This window comes from Tachypleus tridentatus, unplaced genomic scaffold (genome assembly GCF_004210375.1).
Source record: "Tachypleus tridentatus isolate NWPU-2018 unplaced genomic scaffold, ASM421037v1 Hic_cluster_2, whole genome shotgun sequence".
Lineage (NCBI taxonomy): Eukaryota > Metazoa > Arthropoda > Merostomata > Xiphosura > Limulidae > Tachypleus > Tachypleus tridentatus.
The window spans coordinates 26155221-26170528 of NW_027467782.1; the positions used below are offsets into that span (position 1 = coordinate 26155221).

General features: G+C 31.8%; 1 protein-coding gene across 35 annotated transcripts in view; it reads left to right on the plus strand.

Moving 5' to 3' along the window:
- Positions 1-862: 862 nt before the first annotated feature.
- Positions 863-15308, plus strand: part of LOC143243051 (dynein axonemal heavy chain 7-like) — a 76855-nt gene continuing 62409 nt past the window's right edge. For 23 of the 35 annotated variants that reach the window (XM_076486718.1, XM_076486713.1, XM_076486698.1 and 20 more), the window contains exons 1-3: positions 887-951; positions 1960-2039; positions 13710-13893. In XM_076486718.1, the coding sequence (XP_076342833.1) occupies positions 2032-2039; positions 13710-13893 (192 nt within the window). In that variant the 5' untranslated portion in view covers positions 887-951; positions 1960-2031. The other 12 variants (XM_076486721.1, XM_076486722.1, XM_076486696.1 and 9 more) reach the window with 12 other exon arrangements.

Below are 15308 nucleotides of genomic sequence, written 5' to 3' on the forward strand. Positions count from 1 at the left end.
CATTATTTGAAAGTTTTAGTACATTTGTCATGGCTAAGATAATTAAACAGATTAGGAGAACCACCAAAACTACGATAATCAGGAATATTGCGATATTTATCATGGATACGTAATGTAATCGCCATAGGACAGTTACCACAACTATAATAAGATATATCAAGATATCCGTACAGATTTCTTTAAACATGTACTTTAAAGCGTCTTTCATATATTCCGTGGTTTTACATTTACAGGAAGCCGTCATTACTTTAATTAAGTAGCATATAGAAGCCATTATTGATGCTACGATCAAAAACCTAAAGAGAGCCTGTATTAAGATATCCCTCCAACAGCATATTAGAAGCAACAGAAATACATGAGTTAAACACTCCAGAATAGACATCATAATTATGTTAACTCAGATCTTCCAAAGAGGCTTTGTAATTACTTTTAGTAAAATTAATATTTTGAAATATACGCCGCAGTTGTTTTTTTTTTCACACAGACTTCGAAACTTGTGCAGTGATAGTTTGGTTCCTAAGAGACGGTGTGTATTGTTGAGTATTTCTAAAGTAGCAAGCGCGTAAGGCGTGCGACTCGTAACTGAGGGTCGCGGGTTCATTGTTGCGAAAGGACATCAAAAGCTGATGTAAAAAGTAATAATATTTCATATTTATCATTATATTAATGGTTTATTCTTATATTTGAGCCTTTCTTCACAGTAGTATTTCTGACACTGATGTGTATCAAATATTATATTTGTACATTCTTTGCATTTGTTATTTGCATTTGTTATTTAAATGCTGTTCATTTTAAATTTCCGATTTTGAACAACAAAAATTCTCTCAACGCTCAGGTTGCTTTTTTGTCGTTTAAACGCTATCAAATATATATGTATATTTTTGATGTTAACGCTGATCATCAAATCTGAGTTTTGAGATGCAGGGTGAGAGTGGTCGCTCTTATAAATTTGTGAGTTATTTAATCTTGATATTAAAATTGAAGTCATTTGGGTTAAATAACAACTAGATATAGTCTGATTTATAAATAAAAAAAGGATGGTCACAATTTAAACTTAAAATTTAAAATGTGTAGATTTTACAACAAGGTTTAATTTTTAAATAGGCTTAACATTGTAACGGTACTTTCGGCTTCGTTAAAGATAAGCTTGTGATAAATCGTAGAACAGTATAAATATATTTTTTTATTAAGTAAATATAATCTAAAATATAGTTTACTAAAACTGTTTTTCTCTTCGTGTTTTATTATTACAGCAGAAATTAGTGAACTCGATTAACTGTAACGAGCCTATTCTAAAAGTTTTAATATCTTTTGGTGTTTTAAGAATTAACTTTATTACTTCAAGTGAGATCGCTAGTTTTGATCCAGCTTATAAAAATAAGTAGATTATAAATCAGACTAAAAATATTTTGTTATTAACCTCACGTATGTTGTCAGTTATATTAATTTATAAAGTTCTATATAGCTAAACTTCATTACGTTATTGTGAAGAAGGAGTAGTGATAAAAAAATAATGTAATTGATTCTTAAATGTTAAGCTCAATAGTAGCTGTAAGCTAAAGATTATGGTAATTAGTATTGATAACTGTAAGGCTGCAAGTATCAGTACAATGGTTAAGACTAGGAGACAAGCGTTCAAAGTTTGCCAGATGTAACGAGCACAATGAGGGGATTTCATTTGGGAGCTTTGGACTGGCAGGTATTTTGAAGGAAGCTAGTAATGAAGATGTGCAATTTGTGTGTAGAATTTGTAATTGGAGAGTATCCTCATTAAAGAAGAGACAGGTAAAGTGTGGACTGTGGAGAATGACAGTAAGATTCCAGGAGGAGCTTAAACATTTACATGGAAAAGATATATCAGTTAACATTGACATTCAGGATGGCAGAAAGAACACTATTTGATTTAAAAGTTAGGAAATTGATAATAATAATTCTGTTTTGTTGAACAATAAATTCCAGGGTTTTACTTCTGCAGTTGAGGAACTGTTGGATGGAAGGAAAGCCAAAGATTGAATTACAGTGTTCGAAAACATGTGGAGGTGACTATTTGTGTTCTTTGAATGTGGTTTCCATTTTTCTCCTTGTTTCTCCAATATAGAAGTCATGGCAGTTATCACATTGTATTTAATAAATAATATTGGTGTGGTGTTTGTCATTGTAGTTTTTTACATAATATAAAACTTAGATTTGTGCTTGGTTTTTGAATAAATTTGGTATTAACTAGAATGTCATATTTTGTGACTAGTTTTTGCCAAAAAATTATTTTCTAGGTTGGTTCTAAGGTCCAACATTAGAAATTAAAACATGTTTAGAAGACCTAGCCAGAAAACTTGTGATACTTTCCACAGAAAACAACCAACAGAAAGACAACTCTGACAATTTTATTGACTTTCAACAGCCAAACTTCCCAAAAAAATTAAAAATTAATATTTTCCAGAAACACCTAAAAACAACATATTAAAAGATTTTTTTCAAATAATTTTCTCACAAAATCATCAACATAATTTCACAACAGAAATCTAAAAACAATCTTACAAAAAGAGACATTAATTCCATTAAAAACCTAAAACAAGACAAAAAACATAATTTTAAAAGCAGATAAAGGAAACGTTATAGTCATAATGAACATAAATGAATACATCCAAAAAATAAAGAACATTCTATCAGACACAAACAAATTAAAACCAATACACACAAATCCAACAAAGACACATGAAATGCAACTGAACAAAATACTACTAAAAATGAAAAAGCCAACACAGTTTCAAAAAACTTTATTCCTGCCTACGCAAGACCGACTCACGCACACCACAAATATTCGGCATCCCCAAGCCTCTCAAACCAGATCATCCATTATGACCAATAACATCCACATATGAATTGTTTAATTACAATCTTGGTAAATACAAAGCATAGGCATTCTCCAAGTATGTAACATCAACCAACTCATTCATCAAAGACTCTTTTAATTTCAAGTCTAATCTTAATCAACTTAATCATAAAGCCTTAATGGCCAGTTTCAATGTTATTTCCCTCTTTACAGAAGTCCCAACCGCTGAAGCCTGTATGATAGTCTTAGAACTCTGTATTCGAGACCCTAACTCATCAATAGACATTCCCAGCAACCAATTAGCAACCCTCATAGAATTCACCACAATGAAGACAAACTTCATGTTCAACAACTACAACTATATACAAACAAATTGCCTAAGCATGGGCAACTCAGTATCACTAGTTCTAGCTAATATTTTTATGACACAAGTTGAAACACAAACAATGAACACAGCATTACATCCGCCACTAAACTGGTACAGATATGTAGATGACACAATTGTGAGATTCACATCCACACAACACACACTTAATTTTTTTCAATCACTTTAACTCTGTATATCCCAACATTAACTTCACATGTGAACAGAAAGAAAGCAATCAAATATCATTTCTTAACATCAAAATTACAAGAACTAACACGCAATTTAAAACAGAAATTCACTGAAAAATCACCCATACTGGACTATACATTCCTTGGGACTCAGCACATAAAACAAAACAAAAACTCAACACACTAAGAAACCAAATATGCTCACCAGATAAAATTAATGATGAATTAGACAAAATAAAACAGTACTTCGTCAACATCAATAAGTTTCCTCCACAAACCATAGTTAAATATTGTACACACACACCTAAACATAAAGCAAAATCAACCAACAAAAGTAAATGTACCTCACAAATCAAAAAATCATGAAACCACATACTGTTGTATATCATATATTCCCAATATTAGCAGAAAAATAACCAACATTTGGCAAAAACTAGTAACAAAATATGACATTTCAGTTAATACCAAATTTATTCAAAAATGTTTATTAGAATGTCAGTCTTGATGTCTCATTTATGGGTTGGAAATTCTTTTTTAAAAAAAAAAACGCTGTTTTGGATCAAACTATTTAAACTGAAATGTCTGTAAAACTGTTAAATATTGTTTATTGAATAAATATTAGATACGTCTTATTACAAGTTAAATTGATAAGTAAGAATAAAAGAAAATTATATAAAAAATTAAAATATAATGAAAGATGAAGTAAAATATGATATGATAAACTTTTTACCAGCACTAACAAATATTCACTAAAAAGGAATCATTTATAGAGGTATTTAATCAAGTAATTTTTTGTACAATAAAGAATGAAAACATTAATTTTTGAAACTGTACACAACTAAGACATGATTGACACTTATGATAGATAATTTATTCCAAAACATATTCTCTTTCTCAGTGATAAGTCTGTAAAAAATTGAATATAATGTTTTAAACTTCATAGTTTATTTTAACTGATCTCATGATATTTAACATATTAAAATAAATCTAGTTTTTAATAAGTACTGATGTTTTCCTCGTGAAATATCTTTATTACTTAATTGCTTACCATGTAATTTGTACGTTTTTACATTTTCACCTCTCGATTTAAGTCCACATTAATTGTTCATATTTAAAGTTCAAAGTATATTTTGCTGAAACTTGTGTTCTCCAGTGATGTTTTGTTATTTAGAGTGATGTGATAAACTGTGTAACTAAGTAGTACTACATTTTTACCCTTAGATATATTTTAATTTTCTGTGATATCTCTGAAAATCTCTTGATAATTTTGGTCCATCTAAAAGGAATTCATCTGTGTTTACCGAGAAAGCATCCTCACACCGTGACTTAAATATTGTCTACAATAAATGAGCCAAGATGAGTAAAGTTTAAAGGCAACCATATTGGTGACTATATCAGTAATAACACATGAAAAGACTTGTGGCTCTATTAGGAAGTCCCAAGTTTCTAACATCTATTTAAGTAGATACGTTAGCACAGCCTAGGTGAGATTAAAATATTTAAAAACACTGAAATACTTGGAAACTCAGGGTGGTGCAGCACTTTACTACAGAATTACAATAAAATCAGGGTTTTCATTGTCCTCAGTGAACATGTTAGATAGCTCGATATGGCTTTATTACAAAATAACACAAACACACAATATAATTTAATGTTATAATAAAATACACAATATAATTTAATGTTATATAATGTTATAATAACACACACACAATATAATTTAATGTTATATAATGTTATAATAACACACACACAATATAATTTCATGTTGTTTAATGTTACACTTGCAAAAATATTTATTCCTCAACATATTTTTCAACAAGTTATTCAACAACATTTTTATTTAGATATTTTGTGTTTGATATAAAGTTATTATACCTGATTTTATTTATAAATTAATTTTAAATATTAAGTACATTATCAGTTGCCATGTGTTATATTCAGTTTTATTTTTCTAGTTATATTTATAACTGATGGTTTATGTGTATGTATACATAGGAAGTTATATCATATCACTCACTGTACATACCCTAAAATATCAGTTTTCATACTATTTTCAATAAGAATTTGTATTGTTCATTACAACCTTCAAAGAGTGAAAATGTTTATACTGTCTTCTAGTCTTGAAACTCCCACCTACTTTACGTTTCAATGTGATTCAGCTGCGTTGTAGCATGTAAATGTCCAAGAACAACTCATCACTAAAACACACACCACTATCACAACTGTCTTCCTGTTTACTGTAGTTCACATTCTTCAGTTCTGTATTAGTCAGAAAAGAAGCACCAGAAGTGTGAGGAGAGTATAGTATCTGTCAGAAATATGTTTTCACTGTAAGAAAATATTAACATTGATTCGATATCTTACTGAAACTAACGTAACAACAGGAATGTCACTGGGGATCTCACATTGATTTGGTTTAGGAACCCAGACAAGCAGTCCTCGGAAAATGTCCAAAGAATTTGGTTGGAATGTTATTTTTGTAAGAGGAATAAGCCAGTGAGAAAACACACTAACTAGGTATATTATTCTTCCATCTTGAAAGTCAAGGTCACTAAATTGTATGTAAAATGAGTATGACATTCTTAACTGTAGATATGCTGTCTGGTTTATCTTATTTACCAATACATCTAGACTGGTCCATCTCTTTTTCTGTACCAGACCTCCCAGGAATAAACCAGCTGGAGAAAGTATGATGAGGGTTCTTTAGTCAACTATTATTATTTGGTCGGTCAAATTCCTTTCTAAAGCCAATTCTCTCACAAAATAATCAGTAGGATTTTGTAGATTATGGAATACTCAGCCAGTTATAATTTTCTCTGATATGGAACAAAGGATATAGGAATGGAAAGTACATGTGCAGCTAGTTCAAAAGTCACATGTAAAGCAAGAGAGTAGCAAAAGTGGGATGATACATTTGCTTTCTAACAGTTAGAGTGGACACCACCTCCCGAATTGTTAGCTCCCTATATAGTTCTGCATTCGAAAGATGCCTTTTTAAATGATAGAAATTTACTTTGGTTTTTGACTTATATTTTAAAGCTTATGAACTTACAAGCTGATATTACTATTTCTGTCTCTATTGTGATGGAAGAACTACCTCACCTAAGTCAAATCTCAACAGTGGCTTGGTAAAGTAGTTACATGTTGATGACGTGACAGCCTATTTTCATATATTAGTGATTTTCATTATGTAGCCTACAACTTCATTTCCTATGGTTTTAATCTCTTTCATCTCCCGTTTTCAATGAGAAATTTAGCTTGTTTATTTATTTCCATCTACTACATAAGGCTTTGTCAACTTTGTTTCCTCTTGAGGACAGTATTCAGCCATCCTCTCATTATGTGTACATCATTTACAGCTATGTTCCATTCTGTATCTTTACTTTTATCTCATGACACTTCTTAATTCATTTTTCATCACCAGTAATTTTTTGTTTAAATTTTTTCTGTTTATTATGGTATTGTTTATTAAACCCTAAACTGATGTTGGAAACTTTGAAATGCAAGAGTTTATGATAATTGTCTTTGAAAATCAATGTCTAATAAGTTGTTCTGTAGCTGTAGATATGATTTTTCATCATATCTATATAATTTAAATGTGTGGAAATAGACAGGTATATGGATAACTTGGTATAATCCTGAATAAATTAATTTACCATATGAGCTGAAGGATGTGGTACAAAGATCCAAAAAGAGAGGCTTTTCTTTCTTAGATAAATGGTAAATGTATACAGATGTTGAGTATTCAACTGATACAAAGAATCTTGTAGAATAGATAGGGATTGATAGAGAATTTCAGTGAACCTACAGAAATCTTCCATTAATTCAATCATACTCAGTAACATGTATGAAAGTAAGTTTGAGTCAAAGGTATAGGGACTTCCATCATAGACATGACTTTCAAAATAGAAATAACTTCACTATAAGACAGATCAGAAGTGGATCAACCTAAAATAAAAGGAAGAAAATTCAGCCTCGTTGAGAAATGTTTTGAAAATTCTCCTCAGTGAAAAGGGTATTAAAATTCATATGAAATTCAAGATTCATTTTCATCTGGAGTGAATTTTGAAACTTTAGTTAATTAACAACTATATAATAAAGGAAACACAAACAAACAACATGCAAAACATAAAAGAACAAAAAAGGAAGATTTTAACACATCATCAAATGTAAAGGCCCCCCCATTTCTTTGCATTATCTCCTGCTGGTTAGTCACCACAGATCTGATTTTGGAAAGTTAACATTTTTCATAAAAATTTGTTTCAATTAGATACTTAGCATTTCAGAGAAAGATTCCATCTTCTGTTAGCATCTTCCTTAAGTATTTGTATGACAATAGCTTTCAGGCAACTCCCACCTAAACTTTCGTAAGTTCTCATGAATTATATTATTGGATAATGATGTTACTGTGCAGTAAAGGCCTCTCTCTACCAATAGGAGAGTGATGTCAATTCCATGTTTGCTAGCTCCATCTGTACTCATGAATCTTCATTACTGATGAGAAAAGAAGCTGTAAGTATCCAAAACAAAGCATACACATCAGGAAACTTGTGAGTGAAGTGGCTATTTAATAGGTGGAAGAGGGTACAGATGGTTTACTATGAGGTACATCGCTCTTAATACATTATAATCTATAAAGCAAATTCACTGGATAGATGTTTATGAGGTTGAGTGTTTAAAAATAAAGAGTTAAAGATCTGGTACTTACTCTATTATTGATATACAAAATTACCATGAAACTGTCAGAATGGATAATAATCAAACCATCTACTAGCATTGGTAAGAAATGCAAACATCTCCGTTTGATAGAATAAAGGTCGAGCACACTGATGTGGAGGAATTGCTTATGCTGGTCCAGATGTCTGAGGTGAGATAGCTATTCAGAGATGTACCACAACCAGAAAGATAAGCATCTGTGAAGAGGTGTAGGTCTGGTTTGAATCGATTGTGATTTATGACATTAAAACTACTTCATAAGCAGCTGAAGCCTCAAATATTGATCAACATAGGAATAGAACCCTAGATTTTAGTGTTATAAGTCCATAAACTTAAAATTGATCCATCGATAACCCGACAGCACAAAAAACTAAAGTAAACAGTTTACGTCTGCATGTAAAATGTAAGTAACTTTAACACGTGAAACTGGTTAATGTCGTCCTTGTGTACAGTGAGCTAATAATATAAATCAGTCAGTTATTAAGTTAACTGGAAATTCTTTGTTTGACTTTTTCTGTAAACCTCTACATGAGACCCTATGAGAGAAGAGAGGACAACAAATGTTGGTGTAGACTATATAAGAAGACTTAGGATATGAACTGAGAACAGTGTTTGTATATAGTGTTAAAGATTGTTGATAATATTTTTATTGAAGAAGGGCTTATTTCTGGATAAACAAGACTGCTTAGTGTTGGTGTTATTATTTGGATTATTTCATGACTTAATATTTAATGACTGTTAAGTTCTTCATAATTATATTGTTAAGTGTTATCCATTTTTTACTTCAGTATTGGTAAAGTGAAAAGACAGTGTTTGTTTATGACAACTGTTTCATATGAATCTGGTTCATTTTCTGTCCTTTTAATGGTGTAATTCAATATTTGAATTTATAGATAAGTAAATTTTCACTCTTTGAAATTAAACACTCACTATTCTCTAGTACTTTTCTTACAGTAGTTTTAGTTTTGGTTTTTATTGATATAAAAATGGCTTCACTTTCTGTGTACATATGTGTTTATTTTTTATTTCTCAGGTTTTTAAAGATTGTTTACCTTGTGGAACCACAACATGAATTATGCCTGCTGTTTAAAGTATTAATAATTGAATGTTATTAGAATGATGACATATTGTAACTTTCCAAATCACTGAATAAAATTCACAGCACTATGTGTTCGGACTTACATTGCTAGAAACAGGATTGAATACCCATGGTAGGAAGAGCAAACATATCTCATTGTTTAGTTTTGTGCCTAACTTTAAACAAACTGAATAAAATTCAACTAAAAGCTTTTTATGAATAACTCCTTCAACAATAGATACATTTATAAAACAACACAGAGATATGGGACTGATAACAGTTTATTATATCTATAAAATTATCAGACAAAAACCATTAGTAATTACATTAAAAACAAAATAAGTACTAACACAGCAGAGATATATATCAAAGTGTATTTTTAAAAATTATTGGTTTATGTAACTGTACATAAACGTTATAAAGTTTATAGCCATTATTTGTTTATACAAATGTACGTAAACATTATAAAGTTTATAGCCATTATTTGTTTATATAAATGTACATAAACATTATAAAGTTTATAGCCATTATAACCTATGATGTATTCTAAAGACCCCTGGTAATTAAGTAGGGGTACATTGACAGCTGTACATGGTATGTACGTCATCTCCAATTAAATTATGGTTGATGTAATAACTATTTCAAAATTAGCCCACAAACTATCTCTACATATCTTGTGTCATTTTTGTGATGAGAATACACCTCACTGAGTGTGTAACCATTCAAAACTGATACATCATTCAGTTTACCACATAAAGTCTGGCTCTAACCGTCTGTACATTGACACATTATCCAGTTTCCGCTATGTCTGGTAAACGGATGGCATTGTTAAGACTGGTTCTCTGGTAATAGTTTTAGTTGTGGGTGATCTAAATTGGCAGATACTGGTCATCTGTTTGTGTTTTGAATGAAGCTGTCCGGATGTGTAATATTGGTTTGGATATAGTGCTACATTCATGCTAATGGTACATGTAACCAACTTGTATTAACCTGCTCTGATTGGCCAGTTTTCATTCATCTGATTGTTTTTCAAGTGGTAAAGCATCGATATTTCTTTACTGAGGTCTGGACATTGTTCACAAACAATTTGAAATACTTTAAATGCTGTGATTGACTTTAAAAGAGGCAAGTGAGAGAAGCTTATGCAAATCTAGTGGATATAGTGTGAGCTAAGGTGATCAGTTTCAGATCATAAGTCCAATCATCACATATCTGATTTGGATAACAATAAACATTCATTAAAACATTAGTTTTGTTACCATGGCTGGCTGGCATGTTAGTTTTGTTGACATGTTAAAATTACCTGTTGGTAATGAAATAAGCAACATGTGAACAAAATACTTGTGATATTTTATATTGTCAGATGTGTGTTTTGGATTATTTGGTAAAGATGGTAAAGCCATATCATTCTACATAATGATAAAAACAAAGTTATTTCTATTTCGTTAGATCACTGTGTTACCGAGATCAGCAGTGTAAGTAAGTACTGGATCTGATCAAAATTGTCATTAGTGTAAGTACTGAATCTGATCCAACTTGTTATCAGTGTAAGTACTGGATCTTATCAAACGTGTCATCAGTTTAAGTACTGAATCTGATCAAACTTGTCATCAGTGTAAGTACTGAATCTGATCAAACTTGTCAACAGTGTAAGTACTGGATCTTAAACAAAATTGTCAGAAGTGTATTCACCCTGATCCTGAACTCCATATCAGTGAAGTTGTGCTGTCTGTGGTCCCTGAGACAAGGTTCTTGGAACTTATCTTTGCCTGTATGCTGACCTTTACACCACACATGGGTCAAATGTATAAGAGCACTGAACATCCTCTGTGTCCTCTCTTCCACCACTTGGGCAGCAGATCGACGTTCTATGCTAAAGATATGTAGTGCTCTTATCAGATCGCAACTTGACTGTGGATTATTGATCTATAATTCTGTCTGACCTTTGGCCTAAAAGATGCTAGATCCTATTCATCGTTGAGGTCTTTGGCTCTGCACTGGGGCTTTCAGCACTTCCCCAATTCAGAGCTTATACATAGAGTCTCATGAACCTTTTTTGCACCTCCATTGTTTGCAACTGTCTTTACAATATGCTTTGATACTTCGTTCCTCACCAAAGCATCTCATCTGGGGTTTTGTTTTCCTTCCTTGTTGGGCCATGCTTTTTCAGACCAGATGGTCTGCCATTGCTCCTTTTGGCATTCATATCAGGTACAGTTAGATGAATTGGGTCAGTTCTCAATAAACATTGCTGTATCCACTGGTCAGCCCATCCTACCATGGCTTCTTACATTTCTTAATTGTGACTTATCTTTAAATCATCTGAGAAAAGTAGACACTCTTGATTGGAAATATTGTCTGCAATTTGCTGAACATCTTTTGAACCATCCTTCCATTCCTATTTATATAGATGGTTCGAAATCAGGTGACTGTGTTGGCTCTGCCATGGATTGTTGTGGTTCGGTGGTTGCACACAGAATCCCCACTACAGCATCTGTGTTTACTGCTGAACTGTATGCTATTTCCCTTGCCCTGGATCACATAGAAGTCAAGCAGTAGTCAAACTGCACTATTTATACTGACTCGCATAGTTCTCTTCTGGCCCTGGAATTGCTTCAAGTTAATTCACACCCTGTTCTTGCTGATATTCAAAACCACTGGCCCATTTCTCTTTAACATCTACTTCTATCCAGTTTTTCTGGATACCAGGCCACTTTGGTATTCATGGGAATGAGCTTGCTGACACTGCAGCTGAGTCTCTGCTCTGGCTCTATCACCACTGTACCTGTCCCATACATAGACTATGGTCCTGTATTCAAGACTCATCTCTGTGCCAGCTGGCAGTTGACTTGGAGTTAGCAACACAAAAACAAGCTTTTCCAAATAAAACATTATATTGGACTTTAGTCATCTTGCTTCCGTCAGGATTGAAGAGAGTAAGTTGTTCTAACTAGACTACGCATTGGTCACAGTTTTTTAACTCATCATTTGCTTTTATCTGGAACTGATGCACCAGTGTGTAGTTTGTGTAACACTCAAATTACAATAAGCCACATTTTACTTTCTTGTCATTGTTATGACTGTCAACAACGGCACCATTTTAAACATGTTCTGTCCCAAGGTTTGTCCATAATGTTAGACAGTGATGGTGACACTGTCCACCTTGGTAATGTTTTTAGTTTTCTAAAGGTCATTAATCTTTTTAATTTCTACATTACACCTTTTTAATGTGGTTTCCTTTTAAAAATCATCTAGTTCAATTTAAAATTAGAAACTGGCCTAACATGAAATAACTCGAAGCTAGGACTGGAAAGGCCAACTTCAGGTGACTAACACTGCTTTCAAACTACCCATTAGTCATCCTGGCAAGGTATAATTATATCAGGTGACTGATGGTGGTTTTTGTACTTACCTGTTCGTCTTCCTGGTGAGTTATCATTATTACAGTTACACTACAGAAAGTCCTTTACAACTTAACTTTCTGTAATTTTTTCTTGACTTTGTAGACTAGATGTAAACATTGGTTTTATGCTATTTATGTTGTTTTTTTTAACTTTGTTTTGTTTTACCTTAATTTCCTTTTATGAATTTTACTAAATTTACTTTTAACTTTTTACCAGATGTTTGGTGCAGATAGCCTAGCTGCTTTGTGCCATAAAACACTTAATCAAGCAACAACCAATCAATAATGTAACAGTGAACTTTCTGTAACATTATGCATCTCTTGATCTCCACAAAAATGAGAGATTCATGAATCTAATTTAGAGAAGAAAATTGCAGTGATTTGTAACAAATGGAATAAAAAAAGACAACAAATTCAACACTATTTATTGTATCAAGGGAAACTAAAGGATATTCTAAATGAGAAAGTTAAACTGTAGTACACATTTTCAGTATTTTCAGTAAGTATAAACATTGATAAGACTTCAAGAACCAAGTTTTGGCTTTCTTAAAAGACAGACTGCTTTCCTCCAGATTCAATTGAAGGCTTCATCATAACCATAAAATTTGCTTATCACAAGAAAATTCAGAAAAGGGTACCAGGACATAGAAATGTCTTGTTTCTTGTGACAACTTCAAAGTATCCTCACAAACACAAGGTCAAGTAGAATGCAATTAAACTATCCCACAAATAGTACGTTGTCTTCTTGAAATATTGAGTCACAAAGAAGTAACACCTCAGGTTTGATGTTTCATGTGACAGCTACCAGGTTTAATCAGAATTTAAAAAAATTAAAGATTGTTGTAAATAATAAATACTATGGGAAAGAAAGATATGTAGTATTTGTATACTTAATCATTCACATGTAAAATATAAGAAAATGAGTTCTTTAAGAAAGCAAGTTTTTATATCCTCAGTTATAGAAAATATGGGAAGATCAGAACATTTCTTAAAATTCTGTTTATAAAATACAGATTTGTAAATCCTTTTTTGCTTGTTAGTATAATAACAATAGGTAAACTAAAAAGCATCAACTCAGATTGTGATGTTTACAACGTATTAATAAGTAGGTTTTCTTCTTTCAGGTGGTTTACAGCTGTACAAAACACAATTCATCAAGGTATCAAGCAGAAGCATGTTCCGTCTCCCACTATTCAGCTTCATCTGCAGTCTTTCTTTGACAATGTAGCAATGCTAATGACTCTGCAACTCCAATCTCTCTGCAAGGTGTTTATGGAAAAATACACTGAATTTTTATGCAGATCTAAGGTAGTTATGCCAATATTTGCCTGACATTTTAAAGAAAGATGTTTAATTTATCTTTAGAATAACATGGGTTGCCCTATTTCCTATTTGTAAATGCATAAACAAAACTACATTTTGTCTGTTATAAATACATAATTAATTTTTACCAAAAGAATTGATTATCTGTAAAAGAAAGTTACCAGTAATACAAAAAATGTTTAAAAAAACGTGTAACTATAGATTAAATGTTTTATTGACATCTCATTGAACTGAATGTGTTAAATACTGGACCTGGAGCATATAAAGTTGAATAACTCTGGAATTTACAATCATCTAAACTAAGACTGAAGTTAGAAACTGAGCAGTGGACACTTCAGAATAAAAGACTCATTGAATGATGAATGGATGCAAAGAAAATACAAAACACTCCTCATTTATGATCAACAATTTAGGCTGAACAATCAACCAACTACATCACTGCATCTCAAACTGTGATTAACGGATCTTGCCTGAGATGGAAAAATGTGAAAATTTCATTCAGCAAATAAGTGAAGTGGAAGAGTAAATAGTGTTCATAAGATAAATGAAAAACAGAAACTAAACCTGTTAGGAGTAAACCAACTTTCATAGCTCATTAAAGAGAATCTTCACATATGCAAAGCCACATGAAATTATTTCATAACAATAATTCGTACATAAATACTCCAGAGCTGATGAAGTGCTGTTGCCCAAAACATGGTATTCATGTTTTATCAATAAAGTTATTTTAAATTGTTGACTCTTTCAGCATTACTTTATAATCTATTTTGCATTTGTTATTTTCTCACCTGTACAATTATTTTATTATTAGAACTAATCGTTCCTTTATTATGTCATTGATGTAAATCAAAAAATGAGCAAAGGTTCTAAACCTGACTCTCACTTGCGATATTAATAGTGTGACTGAATTGTATTTACAGTAACAATCTACCATTCAGCTGCTCTTCTGTCCAGTTAGGTAATTGTTTTCTAATACCTACAGAGATAATTCCTGTTAAATGTTTTATTTAGCACCTTGTCAAATGCTTTCTGAAGGTTAATATACCAAATCTACACTGTTATCCTCATCTACATAAGCAGTAATGCTTTTAAATGACTTTGTAAAGCCTCTATTATCAGACTTTCTTAAATATTTTTCACAACTGATGTAAGATTAATACACTTATAATCACTGGGAGAATTATTATCTCTCATGAAAAGAGGAGTGAAATATTAGCTAACTTACAATCCTTTGGCACCTGCCCACTATTCAAGAACTAACAAAAATAGTAGCAAGCAGCTTATATATCTAATCCTTAACCTCCTTCAAATTTCTTGGTAAATATCAAGCCCAGTAGCATTATCGTTCTTTAAACTGCTCAATGTTTTCTGAACAAGCTCAGAATTAATGAAATCATCTT